At 42.2% G+C, this 23729-nt stretch overlaps 2 protein-coding genes across 5 annotated transcripts in view; one reads left to right on the top strand and one right to left on the bottom strand.

Annotated features, from left to right (window-relative positions):
• Window positions 1-10013, bottom strand: part of mvb12a (multivesicular body subunit 12A) — a 37244-nt gene extending 27231 nt beyond the window's left edge. Inside the window, exon 1 of one of the 3 annotated variants that reach the window (XM_078429596.1) lies at window positions 9651-10013. The gene's annotated coding sequence lies outside the window, so the exon portion shown is untranslated. Of the gene's footprint in view, window positions 1-9521; window positions 9608-9650 lie in introns of those variants that run through there. The other 2 variants (XM_078429594.1, XM_078429595.1) reach the window with 2 other exon arrangements.
• dsn1 (DSN1 component of MIS12 kinetochore complex) overlaps window positions 9885-23729 on the top strand; it is a 32294-nt gene continuing 18449 nt past the window's right edge. For both annotated transcript variants that reach the window (XM_078429592.1, XM_078429593.1), the window contains exons 1-5: window positions 9885-10149; window positions 13996-14038; window positions 15138-15192; window positions 17830-18138; window positions 22933-23006. In XM_078429592.1, the coding sequence (XP_078285718.1) occupies window positions 10121-10149; window positions 13996-14038; window positions 15138-15192; window positions 17830-18138; window positions 22933-23006 (510 nt within the window). In that variant the 5' untranslated portion in view covers window positions 9885-10120. The remainder of the gene's footprint in view (window positions 10150-13995; window positions 14039-15137; window positions 15193-17829; window positions 18139-22932; window positions 23007-23729) is intronic.

Here is a 23729-nt window from a genome sequence, read left to right as displayed (position 1 = left end):
TTCCAGTATTTTGGGGGGTTTATTTCTGATTCCCATCATCTGCAGATTTTTAAATATATATTCTTCTGCATAATACAGAAGACAAAAGTTGAACATAAACTAACCAGCTTTAAACTATGCTTATAATATCCAGTGAAAATGGAGGATATTAGTAAGTCTAATTAATAACAAAAATATTGCTAAGAAGCATAATCCATAAAAAAAGTGAAAATATCAAATGCAGCTATGTTAAAATAAGACCAAGTATACTGAAAGTAAAATTCTTAACAAATGCGTTACAAAAAATGCACTGATTGAGAGAGAATAGGGCATTTCATAACCATCCAAACATATAAAAATTCCCTGACTAGTTACACTGTCCTTCTGATTAATTTTATTGATTGCTTGCCTCCTTGTCACCTTCCCCTAAAATAAAACCCTTCTACATTTCCTTATCATCGAATGCTTTGATCTGCCGTTTTCACACCTTATCCTTCCATATCTCTAGATGTTGCTTGTCTCGCTGTTGCTCCGCTATTTTGTGTCAATCTTTGGTGTAAACCAGCATCTGCAGTTCTTTCCTACGTGTAAACTATTAATGTCTGTTGAGAGTGCAATTTGCTGCAACATTATATCATTAAATCACAAAAGCGACAACCCAACTATAGGCTTTGCCATGCAAAGAGGAGCAAAAGTAGGAGCAAAGAGGTCCTTCTGCAGTTGTATAGGGCCCTAGTGAGACCGCACCTGGAGTACTATGTGCAGTTTTGGTCTCCAAATTTGAGGAAGGATATTCTTGCTATTGAGGGCGTGCAGCGTAGGTTTACTAGGTTAATTCCCGGAATGGCGGGACTGTCATATGTTTAAAGACTGGAGCGGCTAGGCTTGTATACACTGGAATTTAGAAGGATGAGAGGGGATCTTATCGAAACGTATAAGATTATTAAGGGGTTTGACACGTTAGAGGCAGGAAACATGTTCCCAATGTTGGGGGAGTCCAGAACCAGGGGCCACTGTTTAAGAATAAGGGGTAAGCCATTTAGAACGGAGATGAGGAAAAACTTTTTCAGTCAGAGAGTTGTAAATCTGTGGAATTCACTGCTGCAGAAGGCAGTGGAGGGCAATTCTCTGAATGCATTCAAGATAGAGCTCTTAAGGACAGTGGAGTCAGGGGGTATGGGGAGAAGGCAGGAAAAGGGGTACTGATTGAGAATGATCAGCCATGATCACATTCAATGGCGGTGCTGGCTCGAATGGTTCCTGCACCTATTGTCTATAGTAAGATATGATCAAACCACATGAACCACAGAGGACTTCCTCCGATGCTTCCAAGTACATGACTACAAACTGCAAAAGTAAATCGACAGAGGATTGCTAGTACAGTAAAGAGACAAACCATTTATATTATGAGACCGAAAATAAATTGAAATGCAAAATGTCACAAATTTCAAAGCAGAAAATAGGAGAATACAATTCAGTTCTTAAAACATGTTTTTTATTAGAATAGAGTATTACGTAAACACTGGGACTGAAACAAACATATCTTATCCTTTCAGTAGAAAAGCTCCATTCTTTAACATAAACTTGGCAATTTTGCCGTCAATATAGGTAACTATTTGGGTCTTGTAATAAATCAAACAGGAAAGGTGGAACTAGAAGTATGAAAAGGCTACCCTTTATTGCTACATAAATCCACCATCAAAACACTCACGTAGGTAAATATCAAGTTGATGGGGAGGTATTAAATTGCACTTCATGCAACCCAGTAAAACAAAAATATAGATATTCCCCCTTTACACAACTTTATAAGGAAAGTTAAATGTGCACACGTCCAGAAAAAGTTGGCTGATTTTGTAACCAGCAATATATAAACATCAGGAAGCCTTTTCGAAAATGTCTTTTTGCATTCTACAAACTAAATTGCAAGTTCAAATGCCGTTCATGAACACGAAGGAAGTCAACCAAATCAGAGTGTTAGATGACTAACAATGGTCCCAGGCTCTCGCATTACACAAAGTCCATTATTCTCTTTAACATACGGGAAAAATAAATCCGCAAACCATTGTTGTTGCAATCAACACCAACAGAATCAAGATGACTGGTCATTATTTTGCTGTATATTTGTAAAGTGCTTGTGGAGAAAGAATCGCAATGATGCACGAGATTTTAGGCAATCTTGGGTCTTGTTATCCAATAGTATAAAGATATAGATATTGACAATCTGAAATAGGAACAGTAAATCCTGAAAATACTCATCAGGTTGCATCAGTGGATAAAGAGAGTTTATGTTCCAAGTCAATGACTCTTCATAAGTTTATACAAAAACAGGAGGATTAATGGTAGATGGGGCTGCAAACTTAGAAATAATACCAAAAGAATGTTGTTCTTTTGAAAACTGTTATAGAATCATAAAATGGTTACAAGCATAGAAGACTATTTAAACCCGACTCTCAATCTGAAGAAGGATCTATTCCTGAAACGTCACATATTCCTTTTCTCCAGAGATGCTGCCTGACCCGCTGAGTTACTCCAGCATTTTGTGTCTCTCTTCAGTGTAAACCATCTATGCTGGCACTATCAGAATAACTTGCTGGTTTCACATCCTCAAGTCAAGTCAAGTTTATTTATTACATACATGTACAAGATGTGCAGTGAAATGAAAGTGGCAACGCCTGCGGATTGTGCTAAACTACAAAACAGAATAGAAATAAAAATTTTAACACAAAAAATAAATTAATACAGTAAATTATTACTGGGGATATGAGAGTTAACAGTCCTGATGGCTCTAATATTGCAATTTCCCCCTACTTTATTAATTTCCCTAATTTTCCTCTCCTTTTGTTTATACATGTGACTAATCCACCAGAGGGTAAGCCCCCCATTATCCACTTTGTCCAGATCCTTGTCATGTTATATACTTCTATCATTTTCCAATGTTCTCTCGACTCTGGATCAGTTCCTGAGGACTGGAGGGTAGCCAATATAACCCCACTTTTTAAGAAAGAAGGGAGAGAGAAAAAGGGGAAATTATAGACCAGTTAGCCTTACATCGGTAGTGGGGAAGATGCTTGAGTCGATTGTTAAAGATGTTACAGCAGCGCATTTGGAAAGCAGTGACAGGATCGGTTAAAGTCAGCATGGACTTATGAAGGGGAAATCATGCTTGACTAGTCTTCTGGAATTTTTTGAGGATATAACAAGTAGAATGGAAAAGGGAGAGCCAGTGGATGTGGTGTATCTGGACTTTCAAAAAGCCTTTGACAAGGTCCCACACAAGAGAATAGTGTGCAAAATTAGAGCACATAGTATTGGGGGTAGGGTATTGATATGTATAGAGAACTGGTTGGCAGACAGGAAGCAAAGAGTGGGAATTAACGGTCCTTTTCCGAATGGCAGGCAGTGACTAGTGGGGTGCTGGGACCCCAGCTGTTTACAATATATATTAACGATCTAGATGAGGGAATTAAATGTGGCATCTCTAAGTTTGCGGATGACACAAAGCTGGGTGGCAGTGTGGGCTGCGATGAGAATGCAATGAGGCTGCAGGGTGACTTGGGTGAGTGGGCAGATGCAGTATAATGTGGATAAATGTGAGGTTATCCACTTTGGTGGCAGGAACAGGAAGGCAGATTATTATCTGAATGGTGTCAGATTAGGAAAAGGGGAGGTGCAACGAGACCTGCTTGTACATCAGTCACTGAAAGTAAGCATGTAGGTACAGCAGGCAGTGAAGAAAGCTAATGGCAATTGTTGGCCTTTATTGCAAGATGATTTGAGTTTAGGAGCAAGGAGGTCCTACTGCAGTTGTACAGGGCCCTGGTGAGACCGCACCTGGAGTATTGTGTGCAATTTTGTTCTCCTAATTTGAGAAAGGACATTACTGCTATTGAGGGAGTGCAGCGTAGGTTCACCAGGTTAATTCCCGGGATGGCGGGACTGACATATGATGAAAGAATGGGTCGACTGGGCTTATATTCACTGGAATTTAGAAGGATGCGAGGGGATCTTATAGAAACATATAAAATTCTTAAAGGATTGGACAGGCTAGATGCAGGAAAAATGTTCCCGATGTTGGGGGAGTCCAGAACCAGGGGTCACAATTTAGGAATAAGGGGTAGGCCATTTAGGATTGAGATGAGGAAAAACTTCTTCACCCAGAGAGTTGTGAATCTGTGGCATTCTCTGCCACAGAAGGCAGTGGAGGCTAATTCACTGGATGTTTTCAAGAGAGTTAGATTTAGATCTCAAGGCTAAAGGAATCAAGGGATAGGGGGAAAAAGCAGGAACGGGCTACTGATTTTAGATGATCAGACATGATCATATTGAATGGCGGTGTTGGCTCGAAGGGCCAAACGGCCTCCTCCTGCACCTATTTTTTAATGTTTCTATGTCCTAGATTCTCCCACTAGTAGAAACATCCTCTCCATTATCCAGGCCTTCCACTATTCACCCCTCACCTGTATCCACCTATCACTTGCCAGGCTTGCCCTCACCCCTACTTCTCTTTTCCAGCTTTCTCCCCTACTACAATCAGTCTGAAGAAGGGCTCCGATTCAAAACAAAACCTGTCCATTCCCTGCACCGATGCTGCCTAATAAGCAGAGTTCTTCCAGCATTTTGTGTTTGGCTCATGATTCCACCACCTGCAGTTTCTTGTCTCTCCTTATAACATTTCATACTGTGTCCGGCTACTTACAATGATCCACGTACCCATATTACTAGGTTTCTCTGTTCATGCACTCTTTTTAGAACAGTAACTTAATTGTATATTTCCTCACCTCATCCTTACTACCAAAATGGATTTGTTTATATTCCTCCACATAAAAATCCATCTGTCATACATCTGCCTGTTCTGCCAGACTGTGTAGTGCACTTCATCACTATCTTCTTCATAAATTACAGTACTATCAAGTTTTGCACATATGCAATTTTTTAAATAGTGGCTTGCACCCCTGTCCAGTCAAAATCAAAAGTTAATTGTCACCAAGACTCTAATGTGCAGTTTCCGGTTAGAATGTATTGTAAACTTAAAAGGGTCAAACACTATTGCAAATTCCAAAAGATAATGCAGCAAGAAATTTAAAGAAATAAAAAACACATTACAAATATTCAGTCCTTCGTTTGATTTGAGACAAGCTCATTTACTGGAGGTCTACACTTATTGGTACAAATTAAAAGCAGTGTTAGATTGAACCAGCTCAGCCATTTATTTAGTAGCTTCACAGTGGATTTATATGTAACCTCAACTCTGTATTCCAACCCTTCTACAGTAACCTTTCACTCTCTTGCGAAACAAGAATCTATCTACATCTGCTTTGAAAATACTCAAATATTCTGCTCCCACCTCATTCTACGGGAGAGTGTTTCAAAGACTCTTAAAATCTGAAAAGATGGACTCATAGGTCTTAAATAGCAATCACATATTTCTAAACAGTAACCTTTAGTTCTAGTTCCCCCACAAAGAGGAAACAACCTCTCCACACCCATAGTCAACACTATTACTCATCTTGCATATTTCAATGCCTCTTACTCTTCCAAACTCCAGAAGATACAATGAGCAGGAAGAAACAGCAGATGCTGGTTTAAACCAGACACAAAAAGCTGGAGTAACTCAGCGGGTCAGACAGCATCTCTTGAGAAAAGGAATAGGTGACATTTCCCATTCCTGAAACGTCATATATTCCTTTTCTCCAAAGATGCTTTGTGACCCGCTGAGTTACTCCAGCTTTTTGTGTCTATCTCCAGAAGGGACAATCTGCCTATCAATTTTTTTCTAAAAAAAACCCCATTCATCCCAAGTGCCAGTTGAATAAATATTCTTGAACCTACATATGATGCATTATCATCCTTCCTGAAAAACGGAGACCAATGCTGTCTAAGGTGCTCCTGAGGCCGGTACCAATTCCAGATATGACTGAATTACAAATCTCTGATAATCCTGTGCAGTTATGGAGATAGTTAAGTGATTCAACATCTGACTCACCACGAATTGTTACCCACTCTCCATTTGCACTCATTGGTGCCCCAATACCCGTTCCCCTTTTATGCTCACCGACTTCCTGTTCCCATGCTCTCTAGATAATTCATTGTACTATTATGGAACATTTAAAGATAAGTGATTTATAAGTGAGTTGGGGTATTAATAGGAATAACTTAATCTGGATAATCTGCTAATCTGATCCCACTAAAAACTAGAGGATCTCTGGGGAGAAGGAATGGGTGACTTTTCGGGTCTAGTCCCTTCTTCAGACTGACATCAGGGGGAGGGAGATATACAAATAAGGAAGTGTGAAGGTATGAAAACAGGACAAAAGGAATGGAAATCAAGGAAAATGTAGAATAGATCATTGTTAGCTGGGAAAAGCTAACAATAAAGCAGAGATAAAATGTAGTCAGAGACAGTAAGACTCGTCGGAGCACTGGTAAGGGGGAGGGATGGAGAGATAGGGAAAGCAAGGGTTACTTGAAGTTAGAGAAGTCAATGTTCAAACTGCTGGGGTGTAAGCTGCCCAAGCGAAATATGAGGTGCTGTTCCAATTTTAATCTATTTTGTTTTATGAATAGATTTTCTGTTTCATGATGCCTTAGAGTCCCTAATTTTAATAGTGTTATTAGATATTATCAAATCATCTTTTAAAAAATAACAGTTCTTAAAAAGACTTACAAGATAATAGCAAATGATTGAATGAATAGTAATGAAAGTGTTTAATCATGTAAAGAATGGTCTTCAGTGAATGATTAATTAAAGCTGCACATAGGGACAAAGTTACAGCTAGACTAAGCGAAGATTGTTGGTTAACTCCCCAATGAATCAAAGTTGCCGACACACTGTTGTAACTGAGATTGATTTTATGCACATAATTTATACTAACAATTCTTCACTTACCACTGTTCTGGAGAAATTACCTAGAGTTCATCAGGAAATCAGATTGTAGTTTCTCTTTCCTGTGCACTATAAACATTCTCTACCTTGGAATAAATTGATGTTTTTTTTGTTTTGCAGTACTCTTTGCCCCAGTTTGAACAATTTTTGACCTTGGTATTGTCAACAGCTTTAACATCGAGTATGGGAGGGGGCTAATTGGACAAATTCAGTTTACATTGAATGCAGCAGCTATATTTTATCAAAGGCAGTAGAATGTTGGTGAAATAAGCAAGAACAGCAATATAAAATTTATTAAATCAGATATACTAAGCAAGGGATCAAGTGAGATGTTATTGAGGTAGAATCCCCTCAGTGTACACATATAGTGGGCGCAGCGATAAAGTTGCTGTCTTACAGCATCAGAGACCCATGTTCGATCCTGACTACAGGTGCTGTCTGTACGGAGTTTGTACATTCTCCCCATGACCTGCATGGGTTTTTCACCGGAGCTCTGGATTCCTCTCACACTCCAAAGACGGATAGGTTTATAGGTTAATTGACTTGGCTAAATTGTAAACTGTTCCTAGTGCGTATAGTAGGATAGTGGTAATGTGCATGGATCGCTGGTCAGCGCGGACTTGGTGGGCCGAAGGACCTGTTTTCGTGCTGTACCTCTAAACTAAACACATGTCTTATTTTCAGATGTCATCAAGTGATAATGTGTAAATGAAAAGCAGGAGTGGAATTCCACAGATGCAGGTAGAAGAACTACCACAGTTGTTTCAATGGCTGGCAAGATGGGAGTGGTAGCAGTACCAGGCCAGTGGTTCACCATCAGCTGAATGACACGACATAGAGGTTCAATCATACCGAACCGAGAAGTTGGAGGGGTGGTTTATGTGTAACAATCGGACAAGTCATTTGTGACTTTTCCAAGCTCCAAGGCTAAAAGGAAGAGGTTCATGCAGGGTGCCATCTGAAGATGATAGAACAGCCAAGGTCTAGAGATAAAACCATTGAGGAATGTAGCAAAGTTTAATATGATGGCAGATTTCAATAGGATTTAAATACCTTTAACAGCATTGCATCAAAATAATCAGTTACATTTTGAAAATCCAGTGAATAATAATCCTCAACTGCTAATTCATAGAGTCAGACAACGAGAAACAGGCTCTCTGCCGTGTCATCAAGTGCTATCTATACTAATCCCATTCGCTAGCACTTAGTCTGTAAACTACCACTCCTTGCGGATTCAAGTGCTCGTCTAGATACTTAAATGTGAGAGCACTTGCCTCCACTGCCCACTCACACAGTGTGTTCCAGATTGTTTCCATCGAGAGGACGATTGCAAAGTTCTCTCAGTTTCCTACTAAATCCCTCGACTCTGCTATGGAGAAAACATTTCCAACTGTCTATTCTATGTATCCCACTCAGAAATGTTGTATACCTAATTTTCTCCAATAATTCTACGATTTCACACTTCCAAGCACTAAAACTCCTCCACCTTCTTTTGTTTCATTTTAAAATACTTTGTCAAGTTCCTGTTGAAATAGAAGTTCCATCAATCCCAAAACACACAGAGTGATTTTTCCGATGCAATTCTCATGTTGTACTTATTTCCTCATCACCTGATATTTGAGGTTAAACAATTTTTCTACAGGTTCCCACAGTGCAGACAGTAGCTTTAAAAAAAAAAAATCACCCACATTCATTATGTGCTGTCGGTACTGAAATTACAACTCGCATGTGGGGAATTCCATGCAATGGTTCATTTTGTCATTTATGCTCCTATTCCCACCTTACTTTGCAACATGCAAAGTTTATTTCACTCCATATCCACATTTGCTTGCCCTTAATCACATCCATGTAATTCACCATAATTGCTAGTTTCACCATCATTGGTAATAGGTTCCACATTTCACTTATGCGATATATCAAATAAACCATGCAAAATTGCTTCCCCTTTTCATTAAGACACCAAAGTGATCAAATGTTTTGGAGACAAGAGACAGTTCACAGCGATCAATGCATGCATGTGTGTTCTGGCTTCTGTACATCTATTTTACTATTACCCCACCACACTCCATTTATTTGTTCTGATCCAAGGTCATCAATCGGAAATATTAATTTTGTGCTTCCCTCTCAGTACCTACCCTGAGTATGTCCATGATATTGTTATTATATCTGACTTTTGCCATGTCACTTACAATATCTAAATTAGACCAGTGTTTCTTGAGTCCATGCTCCACACAACATCCCAACAATGCAGGTTTCAAAGTCACACAGCCCTTTTCATTCACTGTCAGGAAGAATCTGAGATGCTCATTTTATCAATATCCCATTTTTATCAATATTCCACATCACCACTAAGTCCACGCATCAGTGTTTGGGAAACCAGGGGAATTGGACACAAATATTTTGGTTGAAATGTCGCAGTGAGGCATTCATAGATGACCTGGTCTTCTGATGACGCCATCAACTTGGGAAGTAGTTGGAGACAACAAGGAAGCATTAAAGAGAAAATAAACGTTTTCAAAACAGAAACTGTCTGAGGAATTTGCCGATTTCATTGGACTGTGTTCAACTTTTTAAAACGCCGGGAGCGTGGTTTCAAACCCGGCAGCAGCCAGGCAGGGGAAAGGGTCAACCTGGTCACTCTCAGGTGGGTGAGACTCACCTGTACTGTAGCACCTACCGCGCCCAGGTGCGCTGGCTGCTCCCGCCTCGACAACACGGTGGACACCGGCCCATGCTAACTCCTCCGTCCCCCGCTTACCCCCTTCCCCACACACAAACTCACACCCACCAGGCAGCCAGCGATCCTCGCAGACGAATGATCCTCCTTCTTCTCCTCGACCGATCTGATGTGATGTGATGTCCCCTTCGGCCGCCGGCGCGCTCGGAACTTTCGGCGAGCTGCCGGAGATCGCCGGCTCTTCGGCTCTTTCCGGAGATCGCGGGCTCTTCGGCTCTTTCCGGAGCTCGCTCGCTCGCGCCTCAGCTCGCGCCGCCCTTTCGAACTGGCGTTGACAGTTGGCCGCCTCGCGCAGGCTGTCCAAGCCTGACGCCTCACACTTGACGTCCGTCCGCGTCTCCAGGAGGTGAGGGGAGAGGAATCGTCTCAGTGGGCATGCGCGTCTGCCCTGCCTGCCTACCCTGCCCTCGCGTAACGCAGGCGAAATTCTCGCCCCGCGGACTACATTGTCCGGCGTCCCTTGCGACCGGCCCGTGCTCCTTCGCGCGTGCTTCGCCGTGCCGGCGGGAAAAGGCGCAAAAATGGCGGAAGATGGGAACATCAAGAAAAGGTAAAAAGTTTGTACGCGACCGGCTATTCCTTTGAGAAAAGGAGTAGTGTTTCCTTTACTTTAGACTTCAGAGATGCAGCGCGGAAACAGGCCCACCGAGTCCACACCGACCAGCGATCCGCGTACACACTACCCTAAACAAACTAGGGAGAATTTACAAATGTACTTAAGCCGAATAACCTAATACGTATTTGGAGTGTAAGAGGAAACCAGAGCACCCGGAGAAAACCCATACATACAAACTCAATACAGACAGCACCCTTAGTCAGTGTAAGAAAATAACTGCAGATGCTGGTGCAAATCGAAGGTATTTATTCACAAAATGCTGGAGTAACTCAGCAGGTCAGGCAGCATCTCAGGAGAGAAGGAATGGGTGACGTTTCGGGTCGAGACCCTTCTTCAGTCCCCCCTCCTCCCTCCCCCAGTCTGAAGAAGGGTCTCGACCCGAAACGTCACCCATTCCTTCTCTCCTGAGATGCTGCCTGACCTGCACCCTTAGTCAGGATCGAACCGGGGTCTCTGGTGCTGTGAGGCAGCAACCCCACCGCCTTCACTCTGCCGCCTACATGTACTTTGTTTTCTGTAGGGATCCTCTGCGCTTCCAACACTTTTTTATCAGCGCTTTCTATGTGCCTGCCCTGGTGACAATCTATCCTACCCTCCAGCATTTTTCTCATTGTACTACGTGTTGTACTTATGTATGGATTCTGGTTAATTACTGCGCAAACATCTCATAAGTGGTTATCTCGCGCGGGTTTACTTGTACTCGTGGATAGTATGGTTCGACACAAAATGTAACTGATCCTCAACACAGGCACACAAGGCTGTGTGCTCAGTCCTCTCCTGTACTCCCTGTTCACGCACGACTGTACTGCTAAGCACAGCTCAAACAGCATCCTAAAGTTTGCTGACGGCATCACAGACAACAATGAGACGGCCTACAGAGAGGAGGTAAAGGCACTAAACAGCTGGTGCCAGGAAACAAACCTCTCTCTCAATGTCAGCAAAACTAAAGAGATGATCGTGGACTACAGGAGACAGCGGGGGAGTGGACACCTCCCCATCCACATTGGTGATGATGAGGTTGAAAGGGTCGGCAGATTTAAGTTCCTCGGTGTGCACATCACTGAGGACCTTTCCTGGACACTGCACACAGACACAATAACAAATAAGCGTTTCCAGCGGCTCTTTTTCCTGAGAAGACAGAGGAAGTTTGGCATGAACGCCAACATCCTCACAAACTTCTACAGATGCACCATCGAGAGCCTGCTGACGGGCTGCATTACAGTCTGGTACGGGAACTGTTCTGCCCACAGCCACAAATCACTACAGAGAGTGGTGAAGACGGCACAGCACATCACTGGCAACTGTCTCCTGGCCATTCAGGACATTTTCTACCGGCGGTGCCTGCGGAAGGCACGCAGCATCATCAAGGACCACAGCCACCCAGCACGCAGGCTGTTCTTCTTGTTACCGTCAGGCAGACGATACAGGAGTATGGCTGCGCGTACCACCAGACTTAAGAACAGTTTCTACCATCAGGCTTCTGAACTCATAAACACATTTCACATCATATATGTTAATTATTTTTAATATTGTCTTTTTAGCTATTTTTAATATTGTCTTTTTACCTTACTAATGTCATTATTTAATCTTATTTATCCTTGGAATATTACTGCTGAGGTGACCCGTTGTCTTGTGAAATACATTTTATTGTACCGTTGACCCTGTGCCAACCTACATATGACAAATTAAAAATATATATATTATTATTAGTTAAGGCATGTCTGCTCTTGAGGAAATATGAAAACATGCCCTCCTTAGTGGAAGAAAATGTGGAGTTTTAACTGATCTTCCGGTGAATATTTTCTCCCCCTTCCCCCCCCCCTCCCTCCCTCCCCTCCCTAGCAGATAGATTTAAACTTTAAAATGTGAATAACTTTAAAAATATAATTCAATGAAATTTCTTCCATTAGCACCAAAGGGACGACGGTGAGTAAGGTGGGCCTAAAATTGTTGCACTATCGTGTACCATTTTGGCTGTGGTTCAGGAATAAACAAACAAATGAGAATTTTAGTATAATCGATATTTTGGCATTTAGTGTCTAATTCCAGAATTTTTGCCAGTAGTTAAATAAAGCCACATTTCGATGTGCTTCACAGTCAATGAATTACTCACTATGTCAAGCCTGCATTTCAAATAAAACATGTTTTTTTTATTCTCCTGTATGCCAGTTTTTTGGTAGTAATATTTTCCAGGCAGGATTTAACACTGACTTAACAATTTACTAGCTTTCTGACTCCACGCCATTGGAAAAACTCAGAAAATAACTGCCTTGAGTGTTATGTTTCAAGTTAAGATTGGCAAACTTCTAATCTTTGCAGTAATTTCAATATTCCCAGATACTGTAGATTTTCACCTTTTTATTTCTGCATATGACATCTAACATTTCAGCCTTGTTTCTGAATTTAATATTTTTCAAAGATTTATTTTTAATATGAGGATTCCTGCCTTTACCCCCTTTGAGGCAGTGAGTCTGAGATCACTACCACCCTTTTGGTGAAAACATTTTCCAACCAATTGCTTAATACTCGTCTGCAGGTTTTTTAACATACCAGTTAGGTGAAATATGTCCTTTCAATCTTAGAAATCTTAATTCTATAATTTTATTATGTCTGCGTACTTTCAAGTAAGTATTGGCCATGTCCACAATCTCAAAGGTGCTGTGGCGTTTTCCTGAAATGTGATGATCAGAATTGTTCACCGTCTCCCCACCATTGATTCCGTCTACACTTCACGCTACCTTGGAAAAACAGCCAACATAATCAAAGATTTGTCCCCCTCCAGTCATTCCTCCTCCCCATTCCTGTCAGGCAGAAGATATGGATGCTTGAAGATGCGCACCACCAGACTCAGAAACAGTTTCGTTCCCTCAATCAGGCTCTATGAACTGTCCTTCCATAAGGTCTGGTACTGTGCGACTCTCCTTTACTCCATTGTGAACATTGGACTTTGTCGATGGAACTGGTTCACTACAACGTTGAGAACTATATTTTGCACTCTTTGGTTTAGACCAGCATCTGCAGTTCCTTCCTACACATATATTTTGCCAGCAGAAAGTCAAATCTTGTGCCTTTATTCAAGATGGGCTGCATGGAAAATGCTGGGAACTATAGGCCAGTGAGCTTAACATCTGTAGTTGGAAAGTTACTAGAAGGTATTCTGAGGGATAGGATATACAGGCATTTAGACGGACAAGGGCTGATTAGGGATAGTCAGCATGGTTTTGTACGTGGGAGGTCGTGGCTCACAAATCTGATTGAGTTTTTTTTTAAACGTGACCAAGACGGTCGATGAGGGCAGAGCTGTAGATGTATATATGGATTTTAGTAAAGCATTCAACAAGATTCCTCATGGTAGGCTGCTCTGGAAGGTTAGATCGCATGGGATCCAAGGAGAGAAGGCTGAATGAGAGATTTATTCACAAAGTGCTGGAGTAACTCAGCAGGTCAGGCAGCATCTCAGGAGAGAAGGAATGGGTGACGTTTCGGGTCGAGACCCTTCTACAGTGAAGAAACATGGCAAATTTCTGCAATTTTGAATGGTTCTTGGCGACTAAAACAGTCATTAAATTTCAAAAGTAATTACTTAGCAAAGCATTATTATGAGACATCCTGATGTTATGCTAATACACAACTTTGTTAGCATTCTTTGTTGAAGCAATATGTGTGAGAGTGTATATCAAGCTTGCATTTGGCAATGATGTTAAAATGGCTTTTATAACTTTGAATTTGCTTAAAGACCATTACTGATATGTTCTTTGTTTCTGTTCTGTTGCCAACCAGACTCAGGAGTACCAATACCCCAGACAAAGCACAACCAGATCAGGTTAGTAACTTAATTTAAAAAAATGAGTTTTGGTGTATCAAAATAAACAATGCCGATCTTTTTCATTTTCACTTCGTAGGTTTGCTTTGGTCTAGGTTGGAGTAAATGATAATAGTTGGCTTGTCACCCTCCTCATCCAAAGGTATAAAGACCAGGGAAATGAACAAAAAGTTGAGTGCTATTGCCTCAAGTTGGGCAGTATTTTTTTTTTTATCATCGCGTATTGGTTGTTGCACAGCAGACCAATCCAAGATTTAACGCTTGGTCCTGTTTGAGTTCACCAGCCAGGCTTAGCTTGGTCCACAGCTTTGGAGCTGCAGGAGTAGGGTGGGGATCGAAGAAAAGTCCTTGTATGATATCCACTGGAAATTAAATGTATTTGTGCTCATGCAAAACACAAACTCCAGAACAATACACCATCTAGTTTAACTGAGGTTCTTTACCACACCCTATCCTACATAATTCAAATCCTAAACCGTGGCACAGCAGTAGAGTTGCTGCCTTCCAGCGCCAGAGACCTGGGTTCAATCCTGACTACGGGTGCTGTCTGTACAGAGTTTGTACGTTCGCCCTGGGACCCCGAGGGTTTTCTCTGTGTGCTCTGGTTTCCTCCCACATTTCAAAGACTTTCAGGTTTGTAGGTTAATTGGCTTATGTAAATTGTCCCTCATGTGTAGGATAGAACTAATGTATGGGGTGTTCGTTCATCGACATGAACTCAGTGGGATGAAGGGCCTGTTTAAACCTAACTATTTTTTAAAAATTCAAAGTTGTCGCAAATGAAATCTTATAGGAGTTTATTCACAAAATGCTGGAGTAACTCAGCAGGTCAGGCAGCATCTCAAGAGAGAAGGAAAGGGTGACGTTTCGGGTCGAGACCCTTCTTCAGACTGATGTCAGGGGGGGCGGGACAAAGGAAGGACGAAAGACATTTGCACACAACGCTAATTTTGTATTTAATATTCCCCGCTGTAAGAGGAATTTGAGCAAAAATTAAAATAAAATATAAAGTGTCAGCAGGTAACTTGATAGGTTTTAAAGACTATTTCACAATGCATCTAAAGCATTATTCTTAACTGGTTGATTTTGCTTTTAATAGGTTTTATCCTCGTCTAAAAAGAAATGTACCGGACATCTGAAGGATGTAGAATCTGGTAAGAATATGCTCACATTATACTGCGAGATGCTTCAAACGTTCTGTGCAAGTTGAAAAGTGTACACCATATTTGCTCAGTTGCTGTCAAACTACAAATCCAAATGTTCTGAAGGTTGAGAGAAAAAAAAGGAGTGAAAAGGAAAGTTACAAAGAAAGTATGGCCATTTTGCCAAGAACAGGTTTGTAAAAATCCCTCATAAACTAACGTAGGCACAAAAAGCTCGAGTAACTCAACGGGTCAGGCAGCATCTCTGTTGAAAAGGAGTAGGTGAGGTTTCGGGTCGAGACCCTTCTCCAGACTGGCATGCTCCTTTCAGTGTATACATGGGGTTAACCAACAAGGAAGGGGCTCAGTGGAAACAAATTAAGGTATTAAGGGAGTAGAAACACATCCTTCAGGTGGATAAGATCTTGACACAGACAAGTTAACAGAGCTATGAAAATATTCATTATCTTGTTCACTGTAGTTCATGTAAACAGCTCCATTAAACAGAGCACAAGTGCCACTTGATAGCACTTTCAATAACACATTCCATCTTTGAGTAGACTTGTTGGGTCGTAATTAGCTGCATTTGGATTGTTCTTTTGAAGATTTAATGTGTTGTTATTGCTAACTTGGCTTAATACCATGATCATTTTGTACTTGTTAGAGTATAACTATCAACAGGTCAAAAGACCTGTCTCTGTGGTATTCTACTTAATTTGCAATTTGGTTAAATGATTTAAACATTTTGGTATTTGACTTTACTTCCTTTGTGGCATTTGATTTTAAACTCGGCAAGCAGAAAAAAAGGGCAATTTTCAAGGCTTTTTCGGGGAGTATTTCTTTTCAGCAAAAAGAGAAATTGCTGGAGGAACTCAGCAAAGCGAGCAGTATCTGGAGAGGGGATGTTGCGGGTGGGGTGGGGGGTTGAAGGAATTGTCTACGTTTCACATCAAGGACTGAGTGGAAAGGGAAAATGGCCAGTATGAAGAGGGGAGGGGAGGGTTTGCGCCGGGTCAGGTAGATAGGTGCACTCCGGAGGGTCAGGTAGATAGGTGCACTACAGAGGGTCAGGTAGATAGGTGCACTACGGAGGGTCAGGTAGATAGGTGCACTACGGAGGGTCAGGTAGATAGGTGCACTACGGAGCGTCAGGTAGATAGGTGCACTACGGAGGGTCAGGTAGATAGGTGCACTACGGAGGTGTGAAGGACGGTGGACAAATGGTGTGGGGGGGGGGATGAAGGTGCTTAATTCTGAAATTATCAGATTTCATAAGTGGAGAGGTGAAGGGTAGATCGAACCAGATGAGTGAATGGATTTAATGGGTGGTAGAGAGGGTATAGGAAGGGGACAAAAATTAAAAGGGGAGATGGGTCAGGGAAGAGTGAGAGGAAAAGGTGATGGTGGGGAACATAGGAGGTAAGGGTTACTGGAAATAGCAAATTTCATTGTTCATACCATTTGGTTGTGGTCTGTTTATGTATGTGCTGTTATGTTTGTGTGCCATTGTATGTTCGTTTCTTAGTACCTGAACTGATATACAGCACTTTGGTCAACATGTGTTGTTTTTAAATGTGCTATACAAACAAAATTGACTTGACTTGGTCTATCCAAGTGGAATAAGATATGTTCTTCCTTTAGTTTGTGTTGGCACGCTCTGGCAGGGTAGAAGACTGAGGATAGACAATCAATTTGGGAAGGGGGGTCAAAGTGACAAGCAGCTGGGAGTTTGTGATGGGCAATGTGGACAAAACACAGGAGCTCCGCTCACATCAGGAGCAATAAATGAGGTTGGAGGAGGGGATATGAATCTATCTCTTCAGCTGCACTTGCGGAGAATCTTCGGAAGGAATTGTTTTTGTGTCTTTTGCTTCAAACTCTGAATTTCTAGATTTGCCTTGCTGTTTTCTGGGACACCCGTTCTATGGTTTTCCATATTACCGCTGCCAAGTTGAGTACTTGCATAATAATTACTGTACTTTGAAAGTTGGCAGTGAAGAGGTTTAAGGCATCACAAGCAGGTGGGAAGTGCTTATAAATACATAAAGATCCTGCTGGACTTCAACCACCAACTGAACACTGAATAAAGCACCTTCTTGGCAGGAAATATATGTAGAGCTTTTAGTCTTTTCTAGTGATTAGCATATAGACAAGCCTGGCACCATTGTTAACATTAATGCCATAATTAAACTTTGATGCTTCAGTTTAAAAGTAGATCTGGGCCAAAATTTAGGACATGCCTCGTTGGTACTGAAACAGTTAGTCTAATTATTGAATGCATCTTGATGCAAATATGTATACATTTCTTAGTATCTGTTTCTGTTGAAGGGAGAAATGATAAAGGAAGTGAATAATTTATGTTCAGTCATGTGCAATCTCTAAGTAGAGGAGCATGTATTAAAAATAACAATGGTCGACACAAAATGCTGGAGTGACTCAGTTTGCAAGGCAGATCACTGGAAAAATGGATAGGTGGCATTTTGGACTGGGTCTGAAGAAAGGTCCTGACCTGAAACATCACGTATCTATTTTCTGCAGAGATGCTGCCTGACTCGCTGTGTTACTCCAGCGCCCTGTGTCTATCTCAATTAGAGGAGCATTTCTGTTTTTATACCTGTTGAATTTTCTCTTTTTTTCCATTTGTTTTAGAATGTACTACAAAGCCGGAAGTAACTCCACCAAGGAGGAGCCTTCGGCTCCAGGACAGTGACAGGCTAAGTGCTGATTTGTGTACAGATGTCAGCTTTCTCTCCCAAAAACATGACGTGAATCCAAGCCCTCAAACTATCAAGAAGCCCCTCAACAGCTCAACAGAAGACCCCAAGAGCAGTCAAGTGCGATCTTCTAAAAGACAACCCAAAAAAAGCCCCCAGTCGCGATCAAAATCATGGCGACGCTCCAGCTTCAAGGGTGGAAAAGGGCGGAAATCACTGCCTCCAATTCAGCGGGATGTTACAGGTGAGAAAGGATGAGCGTTGCCTGATTGCAAAACCTTTTTTCCTGCTTCGAAACCTTTACCAATTTATCTGCAACAAGCAAGATGCCTCACTCAATCCTTTTTATTTAGAGATTCCACTGTGGAGTATGGGAGCAAACAACTTAAATTAAGGAATGATATGCATTTGTTCAATGTTCTTACTGCTCTTTGTTCCAGAAATATTGCTAAAGTTATCATTGAATGATTTGTTCAGCAGCATTAATAGTTTGTGGATTTCACTGTTTCTCCTTGAAATCGCACCTGGAGTACTGTGCAGTTTTGGTCTCCAAATTTGAGGAAGGATATTCTTGCTATGGAGGGCGTGCAGCGTAGGTTCACTAGGTTAATTCCCGGAATGGCGGGACTGTCGTATGTTGAAAGGCTGGAGCGATTGGGCTTGTATACACTGGAATTTAGAAGGATGAGGGGGGATCTTATTGAAACATATAAGATAATTAGGGGATTGGACACATTAGAGGCAAGAAACATGTTCCCAATGTTGGGGGAGTCCAGAACAAGGGGCCACAGTTTAAGAATAAGGGGTAGGCCATTTAGAACGGAGATGAGGAAGAACTTTTTCAGTCAGAGAGTGGTGAAGGTGTGGAATTCTCTGCCTCAGAAGGCAGTGGAGGCCAGTTCGTTGGATGCTTTCAAGAGAGAGCTGGATAGAGCTCTTCAGGATAGCGGAGTGAGGGGGTATGGGGAGAAGGCAGGAACGGGGTACTGATTGAGAGTGATCAGCCATGATCGCATTGAATGGTGGTGCTGGCTCGAAGGGCTGAATGGCCTACTCCTGCACCTATTGTCTATTGTCTATTGTCATAAATCGCTTTGACTTAAATCATTGCTGCCTATATTTCCTTGTGTATTACGGTTATGTACCTTTTGTCAACTTGTAATTAGTAAAGTTTTGCATGGGATGCCACCGTTGTTGTCATGGCCCAAATGGCTCTCCATTTCTACTTGGTGTGGAGTGGTCTTGCTGAGCATCTGTCTTGCATGGTAACAGTGCTCCCACAATTGTGTAGAATGTTCCAGGATTTTCCCCGTGATCCTTGTCCTTGGTTATAAAGGACATGGATGAAGAAGTTTGTTATCAAAGAGGTATTGGCGAGCTGCTGCAATACATGTTGTAAATGGTATGCAGTGCAGCAACAATTTGCTGTTGGTAAAGACAGTGCATGTCTTTACCATGTTTAACCATGTCTTTACCATTTACCATGACGGTTCAGGTGATGAATGTGATGTTGCTGAAATAAGCTGTTCCGGATGGTATGAAGGGTGTTTTGTTGACTTATTCATGCAGGTCGGAGATTTATTTCATCACCCTCTTAAATGACGCCTCGTGGGCAGTGAAAAGACTGCAGGGAGTTGAATGATGAATACCTTATAAGATATGAGAGACTGCAAAATATTCTACTGTTGACATACTCTTATTTATGAAGCTGGCTCGGATGTTTTCAGTCAATGACCACTTGGCATGGTGGGAATGCAGTGTAACGTAGGTAGATTATCTTGTGATTGAAATGGAATTTGTGTGGTGCCAATGTTACCTATCACTTAATCATAGTTATCCAAACCTTTTATAAATACCATTGAAAGCTTATACAATCATTAGAAACCAGGTAGAGCTACTACCTTGCAGCGCCAGAGATCCGGGTTCCATCCTGACTACGGGTGTTGTCTATACGGAGTTTGTACCTTCTCCACTTGACCTGCGTGGGTTTTCTCCGGGTGCTCCGGTTCCCTCCCACACTCCAAAGACGTGCAGGTTTGTAGGTTAATTGGCTTGGTTTATATGTAAAATTGTCCCTAGTGTGTGTAGGGTAGTGTTAATGTGCAGGGATCGCTGATTGGTGCAGACTCGGTGTATCTCCAAATTGAACTAAACAGATGGACTCCTGCAGCCATGTTCAGGTGTTTAAATGATTGGCTTCAAAGAACCATTAAAATCTGTTTGCTAAACAGAAGAGATTAAATTTTACTGGGGTTCCTGGATGCTGCACCTCGTCAGATACTGACACCGAGGGTTTTGTCCATGTCTGTGCTGTGATTGTATACATGTCAAATAGGCAAGATTGCAAGCAAAGCCCAAGTGAACAAACAGTCCACACCTGTAAGATTGTTAGCTCAGAGTTTGGGTGCAGGGAAGGAAAGATTGACAATAGTTGATCAGCAGTTACAACAGGGACTACTTTTTGTGTGGCATTCTCTCCTGTACGTAGATACACGGTATAATAAGGGCTTTGGTGACAAATAATTTATTAATTTCCATGTCTGTATCTTTGACATTGAGAAATTAGGTGCATTGCATTGCAAAACACTCTTTCCTTTGCCCACTTTGCTCTGTCATTTTGCAGAGTTTGCAGACAGTTGCTTTTGGTTTAGAGTTACAGAGCGGAAACAAGCCCTTCGGGCCACTGATTCAGCGCCGACCAACGATTCCCGCACACTAACACTATCCTACACACACTTGGGACAATTTGTTATATTTTATACCAATTAAATTAACCTACAAACCTGTACAACTATGGAGAGTGGGAGGAAACCAAAGATCTCAGAGAAAACCCACGCAGGTCACGGGGAGAACGTACAAACTCTGTGCAGACAAGCACCCATGGTCAGGATCGAACCTGGGTCTCTGGCGCTGTAAAGCAGAAGCTCTACCGCTGCGCCACCGTGCCGCCCGCAGATTAAATTATTCTGCAGATAATTTCTTTTCATGTACATGTTCAAATACCACTGAGATGTGTTTAAGATTTCTGCCTTTACCATCCTTGTAGGCAGTGAGTTATGAACTCTTGAGTGGGAAAACCTATTCTCCATCTCCTTCTATCAGTTGAATCTGTAACCCCTCCCTTTTTAGATTTAGAGATACAGCGCGGAAACAGGCCCTTCGGCCCACCGAGTCCGCACCGCCCAGCGATCCCCGCACATTAACACTATCCTACACACACTAGGGACAATTTTTACATTTACCCAGTCAATTAACCTACATACCTGTACATCTTTGGAGTATGGGAGGAAAACGAAGATCTCGGAGAAAACCCATGCAAGTCACGGGGAGAACGTACAAACTCCGTACAGATGGCGCCCGTAGTCAGGATCGAACCTGAGTCTCCGGCGCTGCATTCGCTGTAAGGCAGCAACTCTACTGCTGCGCCACCGTGCCTTTTGATAAGGTCTTAAAAAGGGGATTGGTCAAGGTTACAGTGCACAAATTTGGGGATACCATTTCGGTATAGATGGCGAATTAGTTACTGTTCAGAAGGCAGAGTTGAAATAAGCTGAGAAGGGTCAATTTGGCCCTTTGGAACATGATTGGTGCAAATATCATTATCATTATAAATATCAAATATCATTAAAGGTCTTTTGAACAGTTGTATTAGGCAAGAGCCATTGTTATTGGAAATAGGGTAGACTTGCAAATGGAAGGGCGGGTTTTATATTAGTATTCAAATTATGTGCAAATATAGAGCCCGAGGCACAACAAACATAAATTAATGTCAGGAGCTAACTTATTCAATGTTAATTTTTCAAAGATGTAAAGAAATTTTAGATTTTCAATTTCTAAAGAGACTTTGAGTCTGAAGAAGAGTCTCGATCCGAAACTTCCCCCTTTCCTTCTCTTCAGAGATGCTGCCTGACCCGCTGAGTTACTCCAGCATTTTGTGCCTTTCTTCGTGTGTGACAATCTCCTCTTTCAGTCAAGTCAAGTTTATTTGTCACATACACATACAAGATGTGCAGTGAAATGAAAGTGGCAATGCCTGTGGATTGTGCTAAAACTACAAAACAGAATAGAATTTTTTTTAACACAAAAAGTAGATTAATACAGTGAATTAGTCCCTGGTTAACAGTTCTGATGGCCTGTGGGAAGAAACTCCGTCTCATCCTCTCTGTTTTCACAACGTGACAGCGGAGGCGTTTGCCTGACCGTAGCAGCTGGAACAGTCCGTTGCTGGGGTGGTAGGGGTCCCCCATAATGTTGCTGGCTCTGGATCTGTACCTCCTGATGTATAGGTCCTGCAGAGGGGGCGAGTGTAGTTCCCATAGTGCGTTCAGCCGAACGCACTACTCTCCGCAGAGCCTTCCTGTCCTGGGCAGAGCTGTTCCCAAACCAGATTGAGATGTTGCCATTCCACATCTGCAAATTGTGAAGGTAAAGGAAGTGATGTTGGGGAGGGGAAAAATGGGTGTGAGTGTGGATGGGGCACAGGGGAGGGGAAGGAGAAGGGGGGGGGGTTGTAGTTACTGGAAATTGGAGAATTCAATGTTCATACTATTGGTACCCAAATGGAATACAAGGTGCTGTTCCTCCAGCCTGCTTGTGGCCTCACTATGGCAATGGAGGCGGCCTAGGACGGAAAGGTGCGTATGGGATTGGAAAGAAAACCAAAATGGTTAGCAACCGGGAGATCCAGTAGGCCTTGGTAGACTGAGCACAAGTGTTCAGCGAAACAGTCTTCGAGTCTACGCTTGGTCTCGCCGATGTACAAGAGGCCACATCGGGAACACTGGGTGCTGTAGATGAGGTTAGAGGAGGTGCAAGTGAACCTCTGTCTCACCTGGCAGGACTGCTGGGGTCCCCGGATGGAGGTGAGGGAGAAGGTATAAATCAAAATATGATTTGGTTCTCAAAAATGATGAAAGGAAATATCAGAATAATGATTTCTTTCAAATGAATTTTTATCTGGCGTGTAAACATTCTCTCGGGTAACTGTGATAAAGCATTTAAATGCTCTACCCTTTTAACTTTTTGTCAATTTTTTCAGAAATCTGTGAAGATATCAGCATGGATTTGCCTGGGGACGAGAGGCTGACAGAGCTGTTTCGTGCTTGTCTGGAGGTATGAAGCTTGTCAGAGCCATGCATATTTACTGAGGGTCCTGATGGTGTGGATCCTGGGAATGTCAATACAATTATTGGTGGAGTTGTGAAATTTCCATGCTGTGTACAAGGGAGACTAATTTTAGTATAATGTAGATTTTTTTTTCCATCTAAAGTTGATCTGTAATAAACCTCCTTGTATGACAATGCTCTTCCAGTTGCCCTCTGCAAGCAATGCCAGTCTGTTCCCTTCTGGGAATTCTCAATTGTTCAGGGAACATTAGGGATGATAGCACTCTTCCTTTTCTTGTATAAATTTTAATCTGTCCATAAATATATGGAAGAAATCTGCACTATTCGTTTTAGAGATATGGTGTGGAAACGGGCCCTTCGGCCCATCAAGACTGTGCTGACTAGCAATTACCCCGTACACTAGTTCTTTCTTACATACTAGGGACAATTTTAACCTACAAACCTGCGGCGTGTGGGAGGAAACCGGAGCACCCGGAGAAAAGCCACGCGGTCACAGGGAAAACGTAGAAACTCTACAGACACCACCTCTAGTCAGGGTCGAACGCTGGTCTCTGGTGCTGTGAGGCAGAAACTCTACTGCTGTACTGCCCCTTGCCCCAGGCCCCAATGCATTAGGAAACCATTGGGAATGACAGCTACGACTCTTGGAAGAAGAGTCCACATTCAATAACGAATGATGCCCTTGCTAATCAGAATCCCATCCTCTAAG

This window comes from Rhinoraja longicauda, chromosome 37 (genome assembly GCF_053455715.1).
Source record: "Rhinoraja longicauda isolate Sanriku21f chromosome 37, sRhiLon1.1, whole genome shotgun sequence".
Taxonomy (NCBI): Eukaryota; Metazoa; Chordata; class Chondrichthyes; order Rajiformes; family Arhynchobatidae; genus Rhinoraja; species Rhinoraja longicauda.
The sequence above is the reverse complement of the archived record's forward strand: the minus strand, read 5'-3'. Positions and strand labels throughout refer to the sequence as shown.